The 26175-nt window shown below is 58.4% G+C and overlaps 1 protein-coding gene across 2 annotated transcripts; it reads left to right on the top strand.

Annotated features, from left to right (window-relative positions):
- Positions 1-4672: 4672 nt before the first annotated feature.
- On the top strand, positions 4673-25876 carry RASGRF1 (Ras protein specific guanine nucleotide releasing factor 1). Of its 2 annotated transcripts, none has more exons than XM_077317689.1 (27): positions 4673-5108; positions 9055-9161; positions 9744-9891; positions 10261-10353; positions 11028-11281; positions 11748-11827; positions 12144-12337; positions 12492-12601; positions 12787-12905; positions 13090-13250; positions 13864-13930; positions 14116-14252; positions 14582-14664; positions 14876-15124; positions 15916-16031; positions 16306-16431; positions 17300-17470; positions 17755-17861; positions 17997-18109; positions 18874-18934; positions 19356-19459; positions 19806-19890; positions 21921-22118; positions 22656-22735; positions 23361-23478; positions 23676-23744; positions 24401-25876. In XM_077317689.1, the coding sequence occupies exons 1-27, from the start codon at positions 4845-4847 to the stop codon at positions 24491-24493; spliced, it is 3507 nt and encodes a 1168-aa protein (XP_077173804.1). In that variant the 5' UTR covers positions 4673-4844; the 3' UTR covers positions 24494-25876. The 2 variants fall into 2 exon arrangements, with proteins under 2 accessions (XP_077173804.1, XP_077173803.1); XM_077317688.1 differs by having other exon boundaries at positions 4674-5108; positions 15661-16031.
- Positions 25877-26175: the final 299 nt, after the last annotated feature.

The raw sequence follows: 26175 nt of genomic DNA, 5'->3' as shown, positions 1-26175 counted from the left end.
AGAAGACGAGGACATCTTAAATGCCTCCAGGGGGGCACGTAACCTGCTCCTTCTTGCATTGAGGGATCACTTCACTTCTTTGGGTTCCCCCCTCCCTTTCAGATTTTGCAGTGCCCCTGTTGCTAAAAGGCAAACCTTCCCTGTTCCAGCCCCCCCCCTGCACCCCCCAGGGAGCATGACGGAGAAGTTCGGTGCATTCAATTCTGCCACCTGGCGGCTCAGCAGGAGGATGCGGAAAAGTACAGGGCGGGGGGGGGGGAGGATGCTGCAAACACCAAATAACATCTCCCCCTCCCTTGTTGCAAAAACATGGGGGAAATTCGTGCTTTTTTGTTGTTTTTTTTGAGGGGGGCCTTCTGCCAGGCTATCATGACCATGTCTCATAGCTTATCTTGCTGGTCTACGGGCAGCCTGCAACCCGCCAGCCCAAATGTCCTCTGCCCAGGTTGGGTGTATTTAAAGCCAGCCCCCTTCCTGTCTCTGTTTCAGGCACCTCCCCTTGCTTCCGAGGAGGAAGGGGGACCGCACAGAAGATTCCCAGGCTGCCTTGGAGGGCGATAAGAGGGCCTGAGAGCCCAGAAGCACAGAGCTGAAAACTATGCTGGCTAGATTACAGACCGGGCCAACGGCCGTGCTCTCTCGTGTGTGTTTAAGGATCTCCCCACTCTTGAGCCTTCATATCAGGAAGCTGTAGTAATGGGGAAAGCTATGCCTGTTGAATTTCAGCCTTTGTGGTTCAAATCACAGGAGCCTTAATGTATGTGGGGGGGGGGCGGGGGGAGTTGTACCTGCCAAAGAACAGGAGCTGCTGGAATAACTTTGCACAGCTGCCTGGCAGGGAGTTATTTTGCCCCCTGCCTTGCTGCTGCTTCCCTGCCCTGTGCAGCTCCTGTCACGGAATGGACTCCAGGCGGGGCCTGCAAATGTTTCCATGGAAAACCTGAAGGCCTGGTGGATCATAGACGGACTCGCTGATCTGCCAGCTGCCAAAAGGACTGTGTGGCCTTTGGCTCAGGGCATAAATAGGCCACAATGCCAGCGAGAGCAAACCTCCACCCTTCCCAGGTTGGTCAGCAGGGCTCGTTGCCTGGGCAGCCCTTTGGTTCAGGGCCCCCCTCTGGTTGCCTTTTGGTGCCTCCCCCCTCCTCCTCTCCCCTTCCAGCCAGCTCCCTGCCCCCCCCCCCACAAGCCGTGCCCCATTGCCTTGCTCCATCAGTCTTGCTCTCACAGGGGCACTAAGGGGCAGGTGTTTTTGGGCCAAACCAAAGGGGGACATTTCTGGAATCCGGATCCTGCATCCCGTGGAGGAGAGCAAAGCAGCTTCAGCTGGGTGATTGAGTTCAAGAGCTGATGGACAGAAGCACGTCCAGGTGGGGCTGCTCTGGGCAGAAGGCTCCAATACCAAGGCAGGGAAAAGAAAACCAACACAAGAACGTGGAGACACAGAACAGGAGAACTTTCCCCCACTGCAGAGAAAGGTGTGTGTGTGGGGGGGGGGGATGTAAGTGTACTGAACACTAGCAGGGATGGGTCATTTCTCTAGTCTTTACAAGATGGCTTTACAAGAAGGTAGTGGCCACGTGTACATCCTGCAGTTGTCCAGTGGGGGTCTAGGAAATGATGGGGAGGAAATGGTCAGCCTGGCCGAATTCCTTGGGCAGAGAGGTCCAGTGTGGACAGTGGACCGGCATCATTCTCCGGCCCAAAAGCAGACATGAATGCCCTCCCATTTTCTAGACAATTCCTAGGTGTTACCATGGTGATCCATGACCTAACGCAAGCCTCAGCAGCTTTAGACACATTCTGCCAGGTGGAACAAAACTAATTGACACAATTTTCCTGACTTTCTGCAATCCTATTTAAAGAAGGCAGATCTAGGTCAGGGAACGGACGGGGAAGAGGATGGCCATGGAGCACCCCCCATTTTTCTTTGACTCCAGGGGGGTTCTGTTCAGCTTCAAGGGGTCAGAATACAGTGCTTCGCAACTGGCATGTGGGGTGGCCGCCATCCTTTTAGGAGAAAACCCCTTGTATTTTTTTCCATCCTGTTAGATGTTCCCCCCCCCCCAGGTATTATTTTTTTCAGACAGAGACCTGAGGGGAGGCTGACATCCCAGGAAACAATTCCTGGCCTCTGAGTAGCCCCCTCTTGCCATTGGCTGTGGTTGGCAAAACCCCCCCCCCCCCGCCCTCAGCTTCCGTTGTATTGGTGGCCCATTTTTCCCCACACCGCTTCCTGCACAAGGCAGATCTGAGGCCTGGCTGCCCCAGCGTGCTCAACCACAGAGGGGGCCAGAGGCGAGGACTGCCCGGCCTCCCCATCTTCAGCACAAAATGGACCCCGCAGGGGGTCTGGCCTCCCCCTGCTCTCGACTTGGCCTGGAGGTTGGCTGCAGGAGAGCCTTGGATGCTGGGACTTCTGGGGCCTTCCGGGAACTCAGAGAGGAGAGAGGAGAGTTCAGGCCTAGACTGGTCCAGGCCGGAGGGAAAGAAGGATGGAATGAAGACCAGACTGTCACCCCCTCATCCCCCTTTCCATATGGGCCTCTCAAGATGCCTTATCTGCTAAAGGCCAAGAAACTTGGATTACTTTTGACTATGTTATATATTTAGGTCATTCCATGTATCACCCCTCGACATTATATGTAAACCTCCCAAATAAATCAATAATAAACAAACAAACCAGCCTGGAAGAAACCCCCTCCCAGTTGTTTTAACTCCAGCATTCATTCACGCCCCCCTCCGCTCTCTCTCTCTCTGCCCCTCCCAGCCAGCCACTGATATATAATCTTCTGCTTGGTTCCTGATAAAGCGAAGCCCTGAAATGTCTCCCAAAGAAACTTAGGCCTACCCCTCCTTGCCGGAGGGACTGGTGCAGGAGTTTTTATTCCTGCTTGTCATTCAAGACGTGGGTTGATTAAGCCTCCGTATGCTGCATTTTGCTTCCAGCACTAGAAAGTAACAGGGGGACTGTGTGAGTCCGTACTTTGGGGCTCTGGAGAAATTCCAGAGAGGGTGAGGGGCGGCTGGCTGAAGAGTAGAGAGGCTGATCTGGGAGATGGAGAGACCCAGGCGTCCCTCCCCACCCCCCACCCCCCACCCCCCATCGGGGCTGGCCTGCCTTGGGGTGGGGGGAAATGGACCGTTAAGGCTGCGCCATCAAGAGGCAGCAGCCATTCTGAGCACACAATTCGAACTCAAGGTCATGCCATGGGCAACACAGCAGCATGCTCTTGGGAGGCACCAAAGTCTGCCCTCTGGGAAACATGAGCCTTTGGGGCAGGGTATTTTTCCAAACTCTGTACTCAAATGCTCCTTGTAGGCCCCAAGTTTTGCATCCGGCAACTGCAGTAGGGGGCTGATTTTACCTCTCAGGGCTTGGAGGCCGGCCTGCAAATGCATCTCGGGGCTGGGCGTGGATTTCGTGGCCTCTGCTGGCTGCTGTGGCTTCGAACCCTTCCTCTTGGGCTTCTGTGTAATGGCTGCAGTCCACCACATGTATTTATAAGGCCAGGAAAGATGTAAACACTGTAAATAAATGCATGTATGAGGGAGCACAATGGCCAGCCTCTCATGAGGTTTGGGGAGGGAGATGTCCTAGAATTCTTCAAGAATGAAGTCTCAGGGCCCAAGAGAGGGAGGGGGAGGGCGGCCCTGCCTTGGAAGTCCTGGTGCCCTGGTGGGAGGGATGGGGCAGAGGCTTCTTCTACGCACCCCTCGGCCCAAAAGCAGGCCAAGAGGGACCGGAGTTCAGCTGTGCCAAGAGTTAGCAGAGCCCTCGATGGCTCCGGACGATGGCCCAAGAACAGTCCCCATCTTTTTGGAGAAGATGGTTGGGGGGCTTCAGATGAACTGAGTTGCCTCCTCTCAGGGTATGGCCTGGGGTGCCTGAGGGTGGGTGGGGTCCCTGGGGGTTAGCCCAGCCCTCACTGGGAGTTATCCAGTGGTTGCCAACCAATGGCTGGGATTGTGGCCATCATTTGGGCTCTCTGGCTCAGCCGGTGCAGGGAGGGAGGGAGGGAGGGAGGGAGAGCCGGTCGGCGTCTCAGGGGCAGGGTCCTGCGGGTGCCACCCAGCGCCTCCAGGCACTGGCGACAGGTCTCCTGCTTATTTATTTATTTATTATTTATTTTATTTATTATATTTATATACCGCCCTCCCCGAGGGCTCAGGGCGGTTTACAGAAAACAGGGAGGATACAATTAACACATTGGGCTGGGGGGGGGGCATGGGAGGCCTCCAGTAGGGAGGGGCGCGGGGAGGGTGCGGGAGCCGCAGGGAGCCGAGCGCGGTCGCTGTCCCGGGCCAGGGCCTGCGGTGTGTGTGTGCGGGGAGGGGGGGGGGCCTTGCTGGCGCCCCGGCGGAATCCCCGGCGGCCGCGGCAGGCTCTGCAGTCCCGCCTGCGCCACGGAGCGCGGGTGCCGTCGGGGCGGCTGGCGCTGCGGCTGTGGGAGTCCCTCGGGCGCGCGCCCTGTGGCCGGCATGCCCTGAGCGGGGCCCCGGCGCCGGAGGGCGCCCCATTGCGGAGGGCGGAGGGCGGAGGGCGGCGGGCGGGCGGGCGAGCTTTCGGGCGGGCGCTGCCGCTGTCCGCGGTGCTGCTCTCCGGCGGGGCGCGGGGCGCCGCCGCTGTCCGCGGTGCTGATCACATGACGCGCCGCGGCGGAGGCTGAAGCGGCGGCGGCGGAGCGGAGCGGTCGGTCGGTCGGCCGGTCGGTCGGTGGGCCGGGGCATGCGGGCGGGCGGGGAGCGGCGGCGGCGGCGGCGGCAGCGGCAGCAGCAGCAGCAGCGTTGGCTCCGGCAGTGAGCGCGGCGCCGCGGGCCCCTCCGCCCGGCCGGCCGGCGCCATGCAGAAGGGGATGCGGCTGAACGACGGCCACGCCGTCTACCTGGCGCTGCTGGCCAAGAAGGACGGCGCCCGGCGCGGCTACCTGAGCAAGCGGAGCTCGGACAACACCAAATGGCACCCCAAGTGGTTCGCCCTCCTCCACAACCTGCTCTTCTACTTCGAGAGCGACTCCAGCTCCCGGCCCGCCGGCCTCTACCTGCTGGAGGGCTGCGTCTGCGACCGGGCGCCCTCGCCCAAGCCCAAGGACCCCCTCGAGAAGCAGGTGGGGGGACGCGCGGGCGGGAGGGCCGGCGGGGGAGGGAGGGGGCCCGGGCCGCGCGGGGCGGGGCGGGGCGGGGGGGGGGCGGGCTCGCCAGGCGCATGCTTCCCTGTGCGCCCCGCTGGATAGATGCCGCTGCTCGCTGGAGCCTGGGGCAACCTCTCCCCCAACCACTCTCCCCCCTTGGAGCCGCAGGAAGGCCCCCTCCCCACCCTACCCCACCTCTTCTGCAGTCCCAGCCCGCTCCCCTCCCCCTCCTCCTGCCGTCTCTGTCCTAGGGCGGGGGCGGGGGCGGGGAGGCCTCTTCCCGGCGGCCCCTCCGCCCGCCTTTCCCTCGGGACCCGCCCAGGCCGAGCCCTTCCTCCCCCGACCAGGAGACCCGGCTTGCGGGGGCCACAGGAGGGACTAGCGGCCCTCTCAATCAGGCCGCTCTCTGAAACCCAAGAGCGCCCCCGGTGGAGGAAGCGCGGAAACTTCTGCAGCGGGCTGCACTCCAACACCCCCCCCCGCAACCCCCCCCCCTCCGGCCGGAGCACCTTTTCTTTCCCCAGGTGAGGGCTTGGCTGCGGGCTCCGGCGCCCCCTCTCTGGGGCAGAGTGTGGGGGTCTCGGGGCCTCCTGTCCTGGGCCTGGGAGGGGCCCCTGACTCCTCCTCCGCCCACGGCAGACTCGAGGAATTCCTTTGGGGGAGAAATCCTGCCCCAGGGGCCTGCCGGTCTCCATGGCCCAGCCTCCCTCCCTGCTCCAGTCCCCAGCTGAGGGCTCCCCAGGAGGTGATCATGGGTGGGGGGCTGCTCTGGCTTGCCAGGAGGTGAGGCCCAGCAGAGGGTGAGCAGGAGGGAGCCTGGGGAAATCCCTCGCCCTTTCCTGGGCCCAGCTGCTGGAGGAGGGCCCTGCTTGGGACGGCAGAGGGTCTTTGCAGGCAGAAGACGGGGCAATACTGGGCCGGGTAGACCAGGGACTCCCTTGGCAAGGGCAGGCAGTGATCCTGGGATCCCTTGGCCAGGCCTTCTTCCTCCTCCCCTGGAGAACAGAGGCTCTTTGGGAGGTGGAATCGCGGCCAGAATGGTCTTGGGCCTGCTTCATTGCTCACAGCTGGTCGTGAATTGAGCTGCCTGCAGCTGCAGTGTAGTGCGGCAACAAGACTTTAAAAGAAGTATTTCAGGTCTTGCTGCCGGCCGAGTCTCTGGAGATAAAGGCCTTTGGCATTTGCCTGGGGAATTCAGATGGTTTTTCTCATGACAGGAGGCTCTTAATATATTGATTCTTGAATTTCATGTCCCAGCCTGTCCCGGGTGCTGCAGACAGAGAACCGCCTTCTGACCGCAGGTTTGGTCAGTAGGGGACTCCCCAGGGACCTCCTGTGTGGAGAAGGACATGTTTTCCTCTCCCTCTCGGAGTGGGCCCAGCAGGGCCAGCCTGAAGTCCTGGCGGTAGGCTTACCTGGCAGCTCATGGCTGTGCTGAAGTGCTGGTGGAAATGCACACTGAGAAGCACATGAGAGCTCTTGAGGCCATAAACCCACAGAGGGGGAGGGAGGCTGCATGCAGCTGGGGGTTTCAGCACCCCACCCCACAACCCTCCCTAATGCTTTGTAAAGCCCCATTTAACGAGCCCAAAGGTTCATTTTGAAGAAACAGGGCCATCTCCCATCACGAGCCTCCGTGCTGGAAAGAAGAGTGACCTTTAATCATTTCCCTTTCATCAAGTCCGGTCTCCCCGTGACAGCAGCTGCCCACACAGGTGACCTGGCTGCCCAGCAAAGCAGCAGGGCTGAAAGGAACTGGGGTGACGTCCCGGGGTGGTGTGTCATTTGGACCCCCTCTGGTCGTGAGCAGGGTCCTGTCATGTCACTGTGGCATTCCCTAAGGCTGCACATTAATGCGTACATCTTGCTTTGGTTTTGTGGACATTTCTGTCGGTTCCAGATGGTTACCAGCCGGGGCTTTTGGCAATGCCTCTTGGAGGCTCCATTCTGGGGTCTGGACTGACTTATTCTGCATAATCTGCTTTGCATTCCGGCCCAAATGACAGGCTGGCAAACGGCAGCTCAGTGCATCAATCAAGGGGTTCAGAGTCGGTGGTTTGAGGTCCAGGTGCTCAGAGGTGTCCTTTGGTCTGATTTGTTTCCAGTTCCTGGAAGGAAAGCGGCACCATTTCTCTCCAGCAGGCGGGAGCACTATGGCCTTCCACAGCCATTGGCTCGGTATAAAAGCGGTCCCCGACACGGCAGAGGCATATGCGGGGCAGGGTGAAGCAGGAGAATGGCCTGGGATGTGGAGGGTCTCCGATATCCCTGCCCCACACAAGCTTCTTTTGTGTCTGAGGATGCTTGGGAGGACCTGATCCCTAGGTGTCCCTGTGCTCAGCACAGCTTGCGCGCTAGAGAGGCTGCAGGAGAGCAGGGAAGAGAAGGGGCAAAGGAGAGCGGAGGGGGGAGATTTTGACTGGCAGGCATCTGTGTGGGTCTCAGAGGGGCGAGGGTGTAGAATGGGTGCTCTTGTAGGCCAAGCAGAGCGTAGGATGCACCACCCAATCCCATATAGGCCAGCCTAGTGCTCCCGGCCCTGGCACCTGCGTGTTGGCAGAGACGCTGGCCTCCCTCCAAGTGGCACGGGTGTCTCTGGCCCTGGGCTGAGTGAGCACCATCTGCCATTCAGTCTGCACTCCCAGGCCACTCTCCCTGGACAGTTGGGATCTCCCCGTGACACACAACAGGGTCATTCCAATGGCTGGCTGGCTGGCTGGCTGGCTGGCTGGCTGGCGGGCGGGCGGGCACCTTGTGACAGGGGGTCGGGCCCCGTGGGGCATTGTGGCCTGGGGGAGGTTCCCCTTTCCACGGCTGCCTCCCCCCTTGCAGTCCTGGCCGGCTCCCCATCCCACTTAGGGGGAGAAAGGGCTGTTGGGACTGGGGCCCCCGCAGTCCCCAGTGTATCTGCTGCTTGGGGGGAGGGGAGGGGAGAGGGGAGGGGGCTGACAGGGGGCTTTGAATAGGGCTGCTCAGTAGCCACTGGTGAGAAACGCTTTTACTGGGCGTCAAGGCTACAGCGGAGAGGGATGGGGGGAGCAAATGTTCTCCTTATTTATTTCCCGAGTTATTCGGTTCAGGCTCTGGCCTTACAGAGCATGGCTGGTTTCCTAGGAGACGGAAGGGAAGGAGAGCAAATTAACTGTGCGCGCACACACACACACGCACACGCACGCACACGAGAGCCCCTTCTGCTGGGCGAGAAACCTCCTTGGTGAAAATTAACACAAATACAGTAAATGCCAAGGGGAGCTAAAAATAGCCACCAAGCTGAGTCCCTTTTGGCTCCTGGCTGTGTCTGCCCAGAGGTCGGCACGCGGAGAACTGGGCTGCCTCTCAGAAGCAGGGAAGCAGGGGGCCATGCTCACTCTGCCAGCCCCCAGGACCACCCCGAACCGCTCCCAGCAGCCCAGGCCAGCAAGGGTCCATCTAGGGCAGCCTCCTGTTTCATAGCGTGGCAGCGAGTTCCTCTGGAGACCAGCAGGAGGGCTTCAAGGCCAAGGCCTTCCTCTGACGTCAGCTCCTGGCACCGCCGGTTGGCTGCTGCTGGGTGTGGAGGTCCCCTCCACTCGCTCCCTGTGGCTGGTAGCCAGTGGCAGGCCTCTCGTCCCTGGAGCTGCCTCAGTCCCCTCCAGGGCCCTCTCTGCTCCCGTCCGCCCGACCCTCCACGGCCCTACCCTGCCTGTCCCGCTGCACCTCTGGGCCAGTAGCTCCATCAGCATCGGCACTCATGGGCCTTTATTTTTTCACCTTAACACAGTGCTAATTGGTTTTTTTTTAATTTTGGAAACCTGGTAAAGCCATTTTTAAAACAGGAGCTTTCCCCAAAAGCTGTGGGGCTTCTAGGAGGAGGGCATTTGTGCCGAGCCCCAGCGGTCAGAAGGCTGGTCTCCCAGACAGTCGTCTCCCTTGTGTGTTACAGCACTACTTCACGGTCAACTTTAACCACGAGAACCAGAAATCCCTGGAGCTCCGGACAGAGGACTGCAAGGACTGCGACGAATGGGTGGCCGCCATCAGCCACGCAAGGTAGCCCTTCCTAGCCAGCCCCCCCCCCCCGGGAACTGCTGAGGGTGATGAGGGGGGAGGAGCGGGGGCTGCAGTCAGGAGGGGGGAACTGAATCTCAATCTCCAGATGGGAGGCCACTGCACTTAACCACGACTCTGCTAATGACCACGTAGTGCGACTGCCCTCCCCACGGCCTCTCTCCCTCCCCCGTCAGGGGGACAAAAGGGCCGCATGTCCACGCGAAAAACACGGGCAAGCCCTGGAACTGGAGCACATGGAACAGTTCCTTAAATAAGGACTTCCATGGAGTTTTGTACACAACGATGCAAATTTCACCTCTTGGATGGCAGAGCTGGTCCCAATCCCCACCCCCAGCGTCTTTCCTGTTTCCTCTGCTCTGCGCCTTGGACAGGCAAGAGCTCCCTCCACAGAAGGCTGTCCCACCTGAATAACCCTCTTGCTCTGGCACGGGCTGCCACCCCCCCCCCCCGCCACAGAGGAGCCGGGCTCGACCCGTGGAAGTGGCCAGGAGGTGCCGGACAGGCAGGCTGGCCCAGCAGAGAGGAGGCCTCGCTATGATTGCTGTTGTGTTTGTGCCACAGCTATAGGACTCTGGCCACAGAGCACGAAGCACTGACGCAGAAGTACCTCCACTTACTTCAGATTGTGGAGACCGAGAAAACGGTTGCCAAGCAACTCCGGCAACAAATTGAAGACGGCGAGATAGAGACGGAGCGCCTGAAATCAGAGGTAACGGAGCTCAGCCCACCCTGGGGCACACTGGCTGCTGCAGGTGGGGAGAGGGGCTTCTTTAGCCCCCCCCCTCCATGATGCAAAGCCACCTTCCCCTCAGGGAGTCTGCCAGCTGCAAACAGTGGCACAAAGATGATGGATCCAGCCGCTGGCAGGAAACGTGTATTCACACCTGGGCTGCACGAGGCCCAGAATCTCACGGCAGAAGGTGCGGTCCTTGCACCTGTTGCTTGGGCTACCAGCTGTCCCGGTCCCAAGTGGCAGGAAATGCGAAGGGTAGATCTCCCCGTCCAGATCTGAGGCTGGCGGGTGGGCTGTGGGGTGCAGCCCCTGTTCTTGACCTGCTGGTTTTCTGTCGGTTCCAAGATTGCGGCTCTGCTGAAGGAGAACGAGCGCATCCAGTCCAATCAGACAAACGTCCCCAGCGATGATGACAGTGACCTCAAGAAGATCAAGAAGGTGGGCTCCGGACGGGGGCAGAGGCCTCAAGGGAGGCTGGCATGTGCTGCGTAGGGCCTTTGGCTCCAATGGCACAGGAGTGCACCGGGGGTCATTCTCTGATGCACAACGATGCAACCCCCCAGGGAAGTTCCAGAAACCCCAGGGGAGCAGAAGGAACGGGTGGGAGGAAACCCCTGGCTGACCTCCCCCCGGGAGGGGAAGGAGTGGGCACTTCCACACACGCCGAACGATCCACTTCAGTGACTGTTTGCAAGAGCATCTTCCTTCCATTTTACAAACCAGTTGCAAAGGGCACTGGGAGTGCATGGGCACTGGGTTATTTAGTGTGGCTGAAAGAGATCCTTTCTCTGTGCCAAGGCAATCTTGTGGCCCCCTGCCACGCATCTCCCTTCTCCGACCGGAGACCCACGACAGCAGCCTCCCCTTCTCTGTGAGGAAGCTGGTCTGGTGCAGGGGGAAAAGCAGGAAACTAGGAGGACCTTCAAGAGTAGCCAGATGTCGTGACTCCCCTGCTGCCAATCTGGCTCATCTTGAAGGTGCTGCTAACTAGGCTCCTGTGAGGCAGGTAGTTCCGTAGAGCCCTGCCCACGACAGCTCTCTTGCCCCTGCCAGTAGCTTTTGCTATCCCCCCCCCCTTGCGTGCTCTGAGCCCCCTCCTGCTGTGCGGACAGGTCCAGAGCTTCCTGCGGGGATGGCTGTGCCGGCGGAAGTGGAAGACCATCATCCAGGACTACATCCGCTCCCCCCACGCGGACAGCATGCGCAAGAGGAACCAGGTGGTCTTCAGCATGCTGGAGGCGGAGGCGGAGTACGTGCAGCAGCTCCACATCCTGGTGAACAACTTCCTGCGGCCGCTCCGCATGGCTGCCAGCTCCAAGAAGCCGCCCATTACCCACGACGACGTCAGCAGCATCTTCCTGAACAGGTGAGCCAGGCGGGCTGGTCTCCAGGCAGGGGGGGCAGTTCCCCTGGAGAGGACGGCTGCCGGGCATCAGACCCCGCTGGGAGGCCCCTCCCCCAGTCTCCAGGCAGGTCCCCACCCATGGTTGGCAACCACGGCAGTTGTGGAAAGCAGCTCCAAGAGGACAGAGCCCCCATGGGCTGCAGAGAGGGGATGGGGGCTTCTTGCCAACCACAAGGAAGGAAGGAACCTGGCTCTTCCATTCTTTTGAGCTGCCTGCCCTGGGAGATACATTTTTTTTGGGGGGGGATGGTGGGGTTTCGGACGTCCACAGGAGGAAATGCCACAGAGTTCACCCTCCATTTCTTGGTTAAAATGATGCTAAAATTGAGCAATGGACCTTTTCCTCTTTGCAAAATAAGATTTTCCCAATGAAACGAGGTTGCCAGTCCTGGTTTAATCTGCCTTTTCTTGTTCGTTTCTTTTGCAGCGAAACCATCATGTTTCTGCACCAGATCTTCTACCAGGGCTTGAAAGCGCGGATCTCTAGCTGGCCCACCCTGGTGCTGGGTGAGCAAGTGCCGGATGACGGGTTCCCCCCCCCCCCCCCCACACAGCATCGAGCCCAGTGGCTGGTCAGGAACCCTCGAAAGCGCCCGATGCAGAGCAGCAACCCCACCCAAAGAGCTGAGGAAGGGGGACTTTAGGGACACAACAAGGGGGAAAAGAGGGGAGGGGCACAGAGCTCTCGCTGGGGCACCTCCTTCCCCTTTGCCCGAGCCAACACGTCCTGGGGGGAGATGAGGGCCCCTCCCTGGGCTGTGGACCCCTCAGCCTGCAGAAACCTGGCAGGAGCGTCTTCAACCCCACCCTCCCTTCCTCGCAGCCGACCTCTTTGACATCCTCCTGCCCATGCTGAACATCTACCAGGAGTTTGTCCGGAACCATCAGTACAGCCTGCAGATCCTGGCCCACTGCAAGCAGAACCGGGACTTCGACAAGCTGCTGAAGCACTACGAGGCCAAGCCGGACTGTGAGGAGCGGACGCTGGAGACCTTCCTGACCTACCCCATGTTCCAGGTGAGCAGAGCGCTCGTCGGGGGGGGGGGCTCAAGGTGCTCCTCCACCCTGTGAGTGCCCAGGTGAGAAGATGTGCCTCTGGAGTGGGGCAGGTGTGTGTGTGTGTGTGGGGTGAGGGGGCCCTGATGCCACCTTCTCTTACCTCCTGGCCCAGATCCCCAGGTACATCTTGACGCTGCATGAGCTCTTGGCCCACACGCCCCATGAGCACGTGGAGAGGAACAGCCTGGATTACGCCAAGTCCAAGCTGGAGGAGCTCTCCAGGTGAGAAGAGTCCACTCCCTCTGTCTGGGGTGTGTGTGTGGGGAGGGGGGTGCCCCACTGCTGCACTTGGTCAGGCAAGGGTTGGTGAAGCAGCTTGCAATGGCACAGGAACTGGGCTGGAACAGGAGAGTTGGCATCTCCCGTCTCCTCTGGGGTTCCTGCTGAGGGACACTTGGGTGTTCCAGGATCATGCATGACGAAGTGAGCGAGACAGAAAACATCCGGAAGAACCTGGCAATCGAACGGATGATCATCGAGGGGTGCGAGATCCTCTTGGACACCAGCCAGACATTTGTCAGACAAGGTAGCCAAGCTGGGCAGGACGGGGGGGGGGCAGGGGGCAGGGCATGTCCCCTTGACCCCCCAGAGTCACAGCAGGGGGGGGCAGGGGGGGGGAGGCCGGCGTCCAGCTGGGGAGTGGCCCCCTGCCCCCAGAGAGGAAGGAGGGCCAGTGGGACCCAGCCCAGCACGGCCTCTCTCCCCTGCAGGCTCCCTCATCCAGGTGCCCATGTCGGAGAAGGGGAAGATCACGCGGGGGCGGCTGGGCTCCCTCTCCCTGCGGAAGGAGGGTGAGCGGCAGTGCTTCCTCTTCTCCAAGCACCTCATCATCTGCACCCGCGGCTCTGGAGGGAAGCTGCACCTGACCAAGGTGAGTGGCACTCACACACGCCTGAGCACAGGTACATGCAGCTGAAAGCAGCGTGGCACAGGGGTGGCTGGAAGCAGCAGCCTCGAACCCGGAGAACCAACCAGGCAGGATTTCCCCACTCCTCCCCCCCCCCCCCGTCCTTGCAAAGCCTGCTGGCTGGCCTTAGTCCAGTCGCTGTTCTCTCCAAACTCTCTCAGCCCCACCTGCCTCACATGGTGCCTGTTGATGGGAAGGGAAGGCGATTGGAGGGGGGAGGAGGATGGGGAGGGCTGGTTTTTGGTACCCTGATTTTGCTACCTGAAGGAGTCTCCAAGCAGCTTACAATCACATTCCCTTCCTGTCGCCACAACCCTGTGAGGTAGGTGGGACTGAGAGAGCTCTGAGAGAACTGGGACTAGCCTAAGGTCACTCAGTGGCCTGCAGTTCTCCAGATTAGAGGCTGCCGCAGTCCTCCCCGCTAGCAACCTACCGCTGCCCGCAGGACCCCTGTGACTATCACATTTTAGATCCCTAAGCGTCAGTGGAAAGCTGGGTGGAACCAGGGAAGACTCCTAGCGTTAGAAGAGGCCAGGGGTGGGAGCGTGCAGTGATGGAGTCCTTGCTTTCCTTCCAGAACGGGGGCGTCATCTCCCTCATCGACTGCACGCTGGTGGAAGAGACGGAGAGCGCGGAGGAGGAGAGTAAGTATCAACTGGCACCGGGTGCTCGACCCCCCAACCCACCCGCCACACCCCTGCAGTGGACTCCCCTCAACTGAGAGCCCCCGGGCCACTCCCCGCCAACCCCACTGGGCCACCTCCTTTCTCTTTACAAGCCCCTCCCCACAGTCCCCACTCCCCTCACCTTTCTCTTTTCATTGGTCAAGCCAAAGGGTCCGGACAAGACATCGACCACCTGGATTTCAAGATTGTGGTGGAGCCCAAGGACGGCCCATCCTACACCATCATCCTGGTGGCCTCTTCCAGGCAGGAGAAGGCGGCATGGACAAGCGACATCAGCCAGGTAGGGAAGGGCCAGCGGCTGAGGGAGGGGGCAATCGGGGGGGGGTGACGTGTCTGCCACTCCTGTCCCGAGCTAGCCTGTTGACGCCTGGGGCAAGCCCACTCCCGTGAAGGGCAGGAGAGGCTCACAAGGGGAGGAGAGGAGCCGTCTCGGGACAGAAAGGAGAGGAAACACCCGCATGGACTTCCCAAAGGGGGGGGGGAGGATGTAGGAGACTCCCACCAGGCACTCCACTGGAGACAGGCCCACAGGTCTGTGGTGTGGATCCCGCTCTTCTCTGTGCTGTGGCCACCCCCTCCCTGCCTAAGCCTCTTCCGTGTCCGTTCCAGTGCGTGGACAACATCCGGTGCAACGGCCTCATGATGAACGCCTTCGAGGAGAACTCCAAAGTCACCGTCCCTCAGATGATCAAGTAAGCCGAGCTGGAGGGGGAGGCCGTGGGCACAGGTGGCATCACCTGGCAGAGCCCTTCCAGGCCTGGAATGTCTCAGGGGCTGCGGAGGCCTCTTGCTCTCTCGGGGGCTCCAGCGGTGGGGCTGCCCTGCCAGGCGTGGTCCCTCGTGGGAGGGAGGGAGGGAGGGGGCTGCCGAGGGCACCCTGCCCAGCCTCCGCGGTCTCCCCAGGTCTGACACCAGCTTGTACTGTGACGACGTCGACATACGATTCAGCAAGACCATGAACTCCTGCAAAGTCCTGCAGATCCGCTACGCCAGCGTGGAGCGCCTTCTGGAGAGGCTGACCGACCTGCGGTTCCTCAGCATCGATTTCCTCAACACCTTCCTGCACTCCTACCGCGTCTTCACCACCGCCATGACCGTCCTGGACAAGCTGATCACCATCTACAAGAAGCCCATCAGCGCCATCCCTGCAAGGTGAGTCCCAGCAAGGAGGGGCGGGCCTTCCTTGGGCTCCCAGGGGAGAGGGCACCCCGAGGAGGAGAAGCCGGAAAGCAGCGGGGCGAGGGACGGGGTGGCGGGCTGCCTCCCTTGGGACCCCACCCCTCACCCACTCCTTTCCACACTTGGCCAAGCAGGGGCCTTACACTCCAGTGCTAGCCTAACTGAGCTGGGTTCTCGGGAGCTGCAGGAAAGCCCCAGGCAGCTGCCTCTAGCGGGCAGAGGGCTGTGCATCCCCTTGCAGACCTAGGCCGCGCAGGGCAGGGAGAGGCCTGAGTGGAAAGGGCCAGTGCCTGACCCCTTGCCAGGGGGTTAGGCCTGCTTGCAGCTTGTCAGGCCTGGCCTGCCTCTGCATTGCCCCATTTCCCAGGTTCCTGAAGGGCAAGCACTGTTCTCTCCCTCCCAAGGATCCCCGAGGCCAGGCAGCTCTGCTTCTGGTGGCCGCGTAAGAGGCAGGAGCAGAGGAGAGCTGCTGAGCAGTAAAGGGGGCGTCTGGTTTTGTTTCCCCCAAGGTCCTTGGAGCTCTTGTTTGCCAGTAGTCAGAGCACCAAACTCCTCTACGGGGAGCCTCCCAAGTCTCCGCGTGCCAACCGCAAGTTCTCCTCTCCGCCGCCCCTCTCCATCACTAAGTCATCTTCGCCCAGCCGGAGGAGGAAGCTGTCCCTCAACATCCCCATCATCACCGGGGGGAAAGCCCTAGACCTGGCCGCCCTCAGCTGCTCCTCCAACGGCTACGCCAGCATGTACTCCTCCCTCTCTCCCTTCAGCAAGACCACCCTGGACATCCACAAGCTCTACGTGTCCAGCAGCTACTCCAGCAAGCTGCCCGATGAGGGGGAAGGGCCCACGGAGAAGCCCGAGGACGCTCTCCAGAGCAAGCCCAGTGAGTGCTGCCTGCCTCCGGGGGGGGGAGGGGCCCCTCCTGGCAATGCTGGGCCTGGGCTGGAACTCTGCAGGTTCGGTTCCCGGGTTGGGAGAAGGCCGGGAGCAGTTGTCTGTGGTGGCCCAGTTGGCTTAAGGCCCAGGGGAGCCCAGCCACCCCTCTGAAGAGCCGGGCGTGAATCCCAATTTGGGTCTGCACCGCCCCGGCCAAATCTGTTTTCTTGGGCCTGCCCCCCTCTTCTCAACTCATCCGGCTTGCTGTTTGTTGCTCCCAGGTGCAGAGGCATCTGTCCGAGAGGAATCTGACACAGATCAGAACCAGAGCGATGAAGGTGAAGTGGAGACTTCGCCAACCAAATCACCGACCACCCCTAAATTGGTCAGAGGCAAAAACAACTCAGGTAACCTGAAGGGGAAACGGGGGGTGGGGGGGTGGGCTGCTTGTCCCAAGAACTGTCTGCAAGGCTGCTCAGAGATGAACGTGCTGCTCTTGCGTCTTTTGCTGTTCCCGACATGAGATATCTGCAGCATGTTGGAGGCAGCTGCAGTCCTGCAGAATCCCTCCAACTTTACGGGAACTGTCCTCCTTGGAATTGCAGTTCCCACCTACTTCTTTTGAAAGTGCTACAATAATTACTCAACATGATCTAAGCAGTCTTTCACTGAATTAACAACACAGGCTTATTATGCCTGGGTGTTTTCCTTTCACTTTCTCCATTCACGTCCACTGGGTTTCCTTTGTCATTCTGCATTCATTTTCTTCCCTTCACGGCTCAGTTTGCTTTCTGGTTGCTGTTTCCCCGGGTTTTCTGAGAGTGCTTTTGTGCCCATTTTCCCCTTGTTTCGCATCCAAATCAAAGTAATTAAAAAGCATACAGATTCACTCAGATTCCCCCCCCCCGACCTTTTCTCACCCCTTGAAAGTCACTTCCTGCCCTTGTCAAGGTCATTCCGGCCCACTCTGCACCTTCCACCACCCTCCCGCCTCCTTCAGTGTACAAGCTCCGTTAATGTCACTCTGTAGCTGTGCAAGAGCATGGGTGGAAATGCCTCCACAGTTATTTTTCAAATTAGTGGCACAAAACTAAGAAAGCTCCCCAGAGCGTCTGCCAGAGGACTCCTCCTTTGCCACCGATCAAAGTGCCAGGGGGTTCTGCCACGCAGAACAAATAAATAAATGAATAAATCGGTGTCTGGAAGCTCTTTGTTAGAGGCCTTTGGAGGAGCTCCCTCTGGGAGAGATTGATCCGTGCCTTTGTCCTCATGCAGAATTCCCCTTGTTTTCGTATAACAATGGCGTGGTGATGACCTCCTGCCGGGAGCTGGACAACAGCCGCAGTGCCCTCTCAGCGACTTCTGCCTTCGCCATTGCCACGGCTGGCGCCAATGAAGGCACCCCGACCAAAGAGAAGTACCGGCGGATGTCCCTGGCCAGTGCAGGTGAGCGGCAGGCCCCAGCAGAGGGGCAGGAGTGCCCCACACCTGGGTCTCAGGAGGGCTCGAGCCAGATGCACCGGCAATGCCCACGCCAGGCTGGGGTCATGTCCTTAAGCCAGAGCCCCAGAGCTCAGGCTCTTCCGCAGTTCCCTCCTGCCCAGGAGAAGGGAGCTGGGAAATCATAAGCCCCCCCCCCCGGGCCTGTCTTTCTGGAAGGGGAGAGGGAGGCATTCTAAGGCGGAGGGCTGCCTCTGGAGCATGCACATTGCTCGTGGCTCTTGTTGCAGGCTTCCCCCCTGACCAGAGGAATGGAGACAAAGAGTTTGTGATCCGCAGAGCTGCCACCAACCGGGTCCTGAATGTCCTCAGGCACTGGGTCTCCAAGCACTCCCAGGTACCGCCGGGCGGGGAAGGCTGGCTTCTCCCCGGGGGCCTCCAGGGGTGGCGATCCTGTTGGCTGATGAGGATTGGGGCTCAGCTCCCCCCAGGCCCTGAGGCTCTCCCAGGCAGCTGTGTGTCTTTTGGGCAGGATTTTGAAACAAACGAGGAGCTGAAATGTAAAGTGATCAGCTTTCTGGAGGAAGTGATCCATGACCCGGAGCTCCTCACCCAAGAGAGGAAAGCCGCAGCCAACATCATAAGGCGAGTCTGTCTGCCGTGCCAGGTCTCCTTCCCCCACCCTGGGCTTCAGATCCAAGTCCTGGCCTGACTCCTGGGCTAAGAGCTGCCTCCAGGGAGAGCACCTACTGCAGAAAGTCCCAGGCTCAATCCCCATCGTACCCACACATGGGGCAAGGTGACAGACCTCTGCCTGGGGCTCCACACATGAGGCCCCTCCCATTCAGAGAGACAAGACTGACCTTGACAGGAAATGAAGAGCAGCAGAAATAGGCTTCCATGGAGTGACACTCTAGGAGTTTCTTCAAGTCCCTATGGTGAACACCACAGAGCCTAAGGGAGACAGCTTAGAGAGTCACTCAGGGGTGATATCCCATTTTCCCCCAAACTCTGCCTTGCCCAGGCACTGACCCCAAATCTCCCAGCATTTTCTGAGGCAGTTTGGGGGGCCTGATGTGCATGTTCCTCTGTCCCACAGCATCAAGATTAAGGGGCCAAAACAAACAAAGATGGGTGCCCCATTCAGTAGGAGAGAGTTCTTGGGAATCCAGTGAGATCCCCCACAGAGTCCTGGGGAAGAGGACTCCAGTTTGTGTCTGTGAAGCAGAAACACGTCTTAGAATCACGGAGGGAGGGGCTGGAGAGGCCAACTGAACTGTGCCATCAATGAAGACCTGGAGAGAGGAACAAAAACCTGGAGCTTTTCTTCCTCAGTCCAGAAGAGATGAGCTGGGCATACCAGTGGCTTCCCACACTGATTGCTCCCTGCCTGTCTGTTCTGCCCCCAGGACCTTGACCCAGGAGGACCCCGGAGACAACCAGATAACGCTGGAAGAGATCGTGCAGATGGTGAGCCCACCCCCACCCCCACCCCTTGTCTTCCTCCTGCAGGGGGCAAGGTTGAGGAGGAGTTTTCAGGAGTCCCTGGTCCCTCCTTCAGGTTGATCTAGATGGGGGGCGGGTGTGGGAATCTGTCCGGAGCAGGAAAACTGAGCCAGAGTCCAGCAACAGCTTTAAAAAGAATGACAAATTTGGTTAGTCTTAAAGGTCCTGCTGGACTTTTGCTCTTTCCTGCAAATAAACAGGGTTCCTCATTTTCAATCCCATTGGTGAAGGGGTTTACAGTAGTTCTGCCACTCTAATAAAAGGGATGCATTTGGGCTGATGCCTCAAGTAATCCCTGTCTTTGGGATCCCTGTCTCCCTTTGGGAGAGGGCTGCCGGACTCGGTCTCTCTCCTCGCTCTCAGCCCCTCTCTGCTTCCTCCGCAGGCAGAGGGACTCCCAGCAGAGCCTTTCGAGAATCACTCCGCTCTGGAAATAGCCGAACAGCTCACCTTGCTTGACCACCTGGTCTTTAAGAAGATCCCCTATGAGTAAGTGGTCCGTTCTGGCCAAGGCCCCCTCCCCACTGGGCAGCATTGCCCTGGCCGGGGGGCTCCCGTGGAAAGGAAGGTGGCATCAGGGGGCTTCTGGGCCTTTGGCCAAAGCTGCCTCCCAGAAGGGATACCTACATGGTGCTCACCCCCCCCCCCGCGCACACACACACACACACACACACACAACTCCTTTCCCTCCAGCCCTGTGGCTCATAGAAATGCTCGGCACCATGCTTCCCTTCCCAGAAGGTCCCTCGTGCGAGGAAGGGTGTCCTGTGCAGGGGGGCTTGGATGGGGACTGGCCAGGCGGGCTGGAGCTGACCTGGGTGTTTATCCTTTGCAGAGAGTTTTTTGGGCAAGGGTGGATGAAGTTCGAAAAGAATGAGCGGACGCCGTACATCATGAAGAACACCAAGCACTTCAATGACGTGAGTTTGGGCAGGGTGGGGGTGGGAGGGGCCAGCTGGAGAGAGAGCGTCTGGCAGGCTGGGGACAAAGGACCCACCCTGCAGGACAGCACAGGATCCAGCTGTTAAGCTTTGCCCAGAAAGGCTTCTCCGGTGGCCAACTGACCGGGTGATATTAATAAAAGCTCTTTAATAGGAGCCTCTTGTGGCGCAGAGTGGTAAGGCAGCAGGCATGCAGTCTGAAAGCTCTGCCCATGAGGCTGGGAGTTCGATCCCAGCAGCCGGCTCAAGGTTGACTCATCCTTCCATCCTTCCGAGGTCGGTAAAATGAGTACCCAGCTTGCTTGCTGGGGGGTAAACGGTAATGACTGGGGAAGGCACTGGCAAACCGCCCCGTATTGAGTCTGCCATGAAAACGCTGGAGGGCGTCACCCCAAGGGTCAGACATGACCCGGTGCTTGCACAGGGGATACCTTTACCTTTAATAGGGGCTTAATGGGAAATACATGTGTGTGGGTGGGGGTCATTTCCCGCCATGCCATGAAAACTGCTGCTACTAATTTCCACATACTAACCCTCTATGAATGGAATGGGCCTTTTTTTTCTTGGCCTGTTGATCACCCCATAAATTACTTTTTCTCTCTTTCTCTCTGGGCAGAATTTGAGTCCAATTAGGCACCTTAAAGACCAACAAAGTTTTATTCTAGATATGAGCTTTTGTGTGCACACACACCTCCTCAGGGTGCAGATATAAGGACAGAGTTGACTCATCCCTGTTCCCTTGTCTGAGGAAGTTTGCATGCACATGAAAGCTCACACCTTGAATGAAACTTGCTTGGTCTTAAACATGCCTGATTGGACTCTGATTTTATTCTGCTGCTTCAGATCAACACGGCTGCGTGTGCCAGACTCTCCCTCTCTCCTTGTGCACAATGTCTTGAGAGCAGCAGTAGCAGAAAAGCACTTGAAAGCTCACCTTGGCAGGAATTCAAGGCCCCTGACTGAAATTAAGCAGAAGGGCCCTCATGTGTGTATAATAAAACCAGCTGAACCGGTCTCTGGAGCTGCTATTATTCTGTTGCCATTATTTACATTTCAGAGGGGAGCGGGTTGGTCCGTGAGAGGACAGTGAGATCCGAGCCCCTCGTGCCTGAGAGACCCGCTAGGATTTTGGGGGCCAGAGCTGTTGAGAGCCCAGGCTCAAAGGGAACCGAGTTGACCCTCAGACGCTTATCCCTGGGAACTCTGGCTGGATGCTCATGCAGCCACTCTGTGAGCGCAATTGATGGGCAGAGTCTGTTCCGAAATGCCCAGGAGGTGGCAGCAGCAGCAGCAGAGCAGTCAGGTGGAAGTCCGGAGGCTGCTCCTTTTTGCTTCCCACTGCAGGACTCTTGCCGGAAGGAGCCCAGAGGTGGGCACGGACAACGGTCGTGACTTGAGCTCTTTATTTGGGCCCCAGATTGATACAAGCAGAACCAAGAACTGAACCAACCCCCCCCCCCAGAAAACACCAACTTATATACACAAAGCAAGCGATGGATTCCCCCCCCCACACACACACACAGAGTGTGCTGTTTCAGTATAAACTGACGTGATCTAGCAGACAGGGCCCAGCCACACACTGGGCCATTTCACTGTGAGCTTCGATTGTGCTTCGGACCTCAGGCTCGGTCAACAGACACGGCAGGCCGAGGGGAGTTCAGAGTTGCTCTTTTTGTCCCTCTCCACACGCACTTTTTGGCGCTTTCAGCAATGGGAGGGGAAGGGGGTCAGATAAGGCGATGCCTGGTCCAGAGGTTGCTGGTCCTGGTGGAAACATGACCCGTGCCCCTGGTCCTCCTGGTCTCTTCTGCCCTGGGGATTCTCCTGGAGCAGCTGGGACCCCTGTGTGGCCTTCAGACCCCTTGGAAAGCTCTCTTGGCATTCACGCTTGAATGTAGAGTCAAGAGCTGAAGGAGGTGCTGTAATGCCTCCTCTCCTCCCCTTCCCCTCATTTGCTCCCCTTCCCTTCCCCTCCCCTCCCCTCCTCTCCTCTCCCGGACTCCTTGCAGATCAGCAACCTGATTGCCTCTGAAATCCTCCGCAATGAAGACATGGCTGCCAGAGTGAGCACCCTGGAGAAATGGGTTGCTGTGGCCGACATCTGTCGCTGCCTGCACAATTACAACGCGGTGCTGGAGATCACCTCTGCTTTCAACCGTAGCGCCATCTTCCGCCTGAAGAAGACCTGGATGAAGGTGTCCAAGCAGGTGAGCACTGCGGAGCTCAGGCCTTGCTGTGACTTAGCTGGACGCCTCTGGAGAACCTGCCTGGGTCCCTGAGTTGAGGGTCGAAGGGATATATGCCCCCCCCTTTGCTCCTGCCTATGATCAGCGCCTTTACATGCTTCTGCTTCTTGTGGTTTCCACCCAAACTTCCTTCAGAGAAGAACCGATACTTGATGTTCTTCTCACCGCAGATGTTTGTGGCAAGCAGCCTTCCTCCCTTCCTCAAAACAAGGAAGTGGAACCAGAACAGCCACGGCCTTCAGTGGAAGGGGGTGTTGGGCCACCCGATGTCTTGCTTGAGGCCTGCCTAGTCCACCGGATTACTTTTGGAGCAAGTGATTCCAAAATTAACTTTTAAATTTCCACCTTCTTTGGCTGGATGAATGGCTAGATTTCAGAGAGGCAAGTTGCCAGGCTGTGCCCCATGACCGAAGGGGCATGTCCCAAGAGTCGCCACTGGGGCACCTGCATTTCCTGCCTCTCGCTGGGGAAATAATATTTTCTCATTTATTTCTCCAGACTAAAGCTTTGATTGACAAGCTGCAGCGACTGGTGTCTTCAGAGGGTCGGTTTAAGAATCTGAGGGAAGCCCTAAAAAAGTAAGTTGCCTGCAGGGGGGAAGGGCATTGCTTGTCCAGAGCAACTGATGCCAGCGAGCATGGATTGGAAGTGTGTCCAAACAGGTCTGCTGCATGTCGGGGTTTCGGAGTCCCCTTCCAGCTGCGGGGTTGGAAATAATCTCATGCTCGGTCCTTCAAATGCAGTGAATACCTGAGATGCACCAACCTGGCGTCATGGCGCATGGCAATCTGTCATTCAGAGGCCATGCTGCTCTCCAGAAGGAGCGCATGAGTCAAAATGCATGCTTGCATTAATATTTGTCAAAGGAAAGCATGCAGTTTCTTGCTCAACTAACCATGAGTTGCCCAAGAGGTCCATTGTGGGTTTGGGGCAGTTGGGTTAGGTGGCCCTTGAGGTCCCTTCCTGCTCTCTGCATCTACACTGAAGGCGGGCCAGGAGCCCAGCAGAGGGGGAAGCCGAGCCTCTCCGTTCTCCCGTCCTGCTGGCTGTTCTGGGCTGCACGGTGCTCCGTCGGTGCGGCTTCCGCCCGGCAGGTCCTGGGAATGGCTGTTCCTGCAGTGTTTGGAGCCTTATCTCGCACCAGGTGCTCTCCCTGAGTCGGGTGGGATTCTTTCTAACTGGGACCTCTCCTGCCCCTCCCAGTTGTGATCCGCCCTGCGTCCCTTATCTCGGCATGTATCTGACGGACTTGGCGTTCATTGAGGAAGGCACGCCCAACTACACTGAGGACGGCCTGGTGAACTTCTCCAAAATGAGGATGGTGAGCTCCCCAGAGCAGCCCAGGGTGGGGGCCTCGGAGAGCTGGGTGGGGGCCGGTCCACTGAAAGCCCGGTTCCCTAGACTGCCTCCCCCCCCCCTCCCGGCCTCTGGAGGCACAGAGAGGGGGGGAGGGAGAGGCAGGGGTAGCAGCACCCTTTGAGTTCCCAGGCCGACCCTTTTGCTTCTCTCTCTGCACAGATTTCCCACATCATTCGTGAGATCAGACAGTTCCAGCAAACTGCCTACAAAATCGAGCACCAGCCCAAGGTAGGCCCCCTGCAGGCAGGCAGGCAGGCAGACCCCCTCCTCCCGGGAAATGAGGGCTCCGCAAGAGCCCCCCACCCACTCTCCCCCCGAGAGCTCCTCTGGAGAGATCTGGGGACAAAAAAGGCTGTTGATGGTGGGAAACGCCTCTGAATCCCAGCCGACTCCTGGGGATCCCATGGAGGGTTCAAGGAGGCCCTGACCCCGTGCCACTGACCCCAGGAGTAGCCAGGAGTAGCCATCCCTCTGCTGAGAGGGGGCCTGACGGGTGCTCTGGAGGCTGAAGAAGAGACGGGAACTGCTGCCGGGGGAGGCAGAGGAGATGCCGCCTGCTTTGAGGGGTTGAGCAATGGGTTTTGATGAGGGACCACAGAGGGAACTGAGAACTGCTACAAACCACTGCTGTTCATTTCTGCCTTGAACTGGATGATCCGGGCGAACTCCGTCTCACTGGTCTGGGAAGCGAAAGAAGTTCAAACCCTCACTAGTCCTGGGGGTGGGGGCTGCCGAGGAAGCCCAGGGTCGCTACCCACAGGCAGCCAACGGGAAGCCACCTCTGTAGCAGGTAGAGCCCTACGAGGCTGCACTCCCCGTCGGCTGTGACCTGCCGTCCTTCTGTGCCCCGTAAGGGCTCTGCCCTCCTGCTCTTTCTCTTCCAGGTCACCCAGTACCTACTGGACCAGTCCTTCGTGATGGACGAGGAGGGGCTGTACGAGGCTTCGCTGCAGATGGAGCCCAAGCTGCCCACCTGAGCCCCGTGCAGCGGCCTGCCTGCAGAGCTTCCCTCGCACACCTGGGGGCACCGTTGTACATAACAGCCGCTCTCCTTCGTTTCTCCCCCACACCCCCGGACTGACTCCCCCCCCCCTCTGTGCTTCTCCACCTGGGAAAGGCAAAGGGGGAAAGCAAAGGAAAAATGCTCTCCGGGCCCTGCCCCCCCCCCTTCTTGGAACTCGACTAGTGACCCTTGCCCCCCCCCCCCCGTGCGTTTCCCTGGGGAGTCCTGAGGCCTTGGCCGTTTTGTGGATTGCCGTCCTGGTTTCTATTAAGCAATGTTCTCTTTGTCATTGATTCTTTGTGGGGGGGGAGTGGGAGGGATTAAGGGGTGGTGGAGGAAAAACCCGCTTGTACACAGGGCAGGCAGGCACCTCGCACGTCCTGCTCCACCTCCTCCTCCTGATGATCAACCATGGAGGAATTTAGGCTTTTCTTGGGCTTTGCAACCTGGACGTCTTTGTTAAGAATTAAAACAAACACACCTATTCCGAAGCAAGGAATTTCTAACTGCTGCTGTGTGAGTCTGACCCCCCCCCCCAATTAAAAAAAAAAACAACACAGCAAAATTGGGAGGGAGCAGCAGCACGTTCCACCTCTGCGAGGGGCCCAGGAGGCTGGAGGGAACCGCTCTGTATTGCTGGCTGCCGCAACAGGGGAGGTCAGGGTTGAAGAAGGACCTCGGGCCGGTTGGGGGCTGGCGTCCCTCTCCTGAGGCCAGGCCAGGAGGGAGCTTGGAGATCCAGAACAGGAGAAACCAGATGTCTGACCTGGGACAGGTATCTGGAAATCTGCCTGCTGCCAGTGTGTGTGCATGGGCCAGTGGGGTCGGCCTTTGGGGCCCCTCCCTCAGCCACTGCAATGCCTTGAGGCGGCCCAGAGAGGAGACGGCCCCCTTCTCCCCCTTCTCTTTGGACCTTTCCACTGCACCATGTCCCTGGGCAGCTTCCGTCAACATGCTCTGTCTGTAACCTCGTGACACTTCTTAGTAATATAATGTAGAGTTAGAGCGGGGCGGGGATTGAAATGTTTTTATTACATCTGCTGTAATCCTGGCTAACCCCTCGTTAGCAGGAATATAGTAATGTAGTGCTTATTCTGTGAATATTATCATGTATTTTTTACACTGTACAGTATATAGTCCTAGAAGAACTCGGAAGAGGCTGGCATGCACCACACACTAACTCAGACCAGAAACCTTTGCTGTAAGCAATACCCAGTGGTATGAGAATTCTATTTCAAGACCTAAAATATTTCAACTTACAGCTTGTTTGTTTGCGAAAAAGAAAATTTCCATTTTTGTAAAAATATATGTTTCCTGATTACCTCTTGCTAATAAATCTATTTTATCTCAGGGTGAATGATGGCTTTCGCAAACATATATTGTTTCTGGTGAAAGGTGGATATTTTTCCTGTGGCTAAATTATTTGGAAGTCCTGGTAGACATTCCAAGGTACAAAAGAGGGTTTCTTAACCTTGAAGTCTGCGTTGGATCCACCTGAGACACGATGGCCTAAGACCACAAAGGACCTCTCTGGATCAGAGCAGACCCCAACTTAGTCCAATATTCCACTGTAGCTTCCTTCAAGCCCCTCTTCCCACAGCCCCAAGCTACTGGAACCAAAATGCCTTGCTTATTTCCCCTTATATCTTCACAACA

Source organism: Paroedura picta, chromosome 18, assembly GCF_049243985.1.
Source record: "Paroedura picta isolate Pp20150507F chromosome 18, Ppicta_v3.0, whole genome shotgun sequence".
Taxonomy (NCBI): Eukaryota; Metazoa; Chordata; class Lepidosauria; order Squamata; family Gekkonidae; genus Paroedura; species Paroedura picta.
This window is presented reverse-complemented; position numbering and strand designations above follow the sequence as displayed.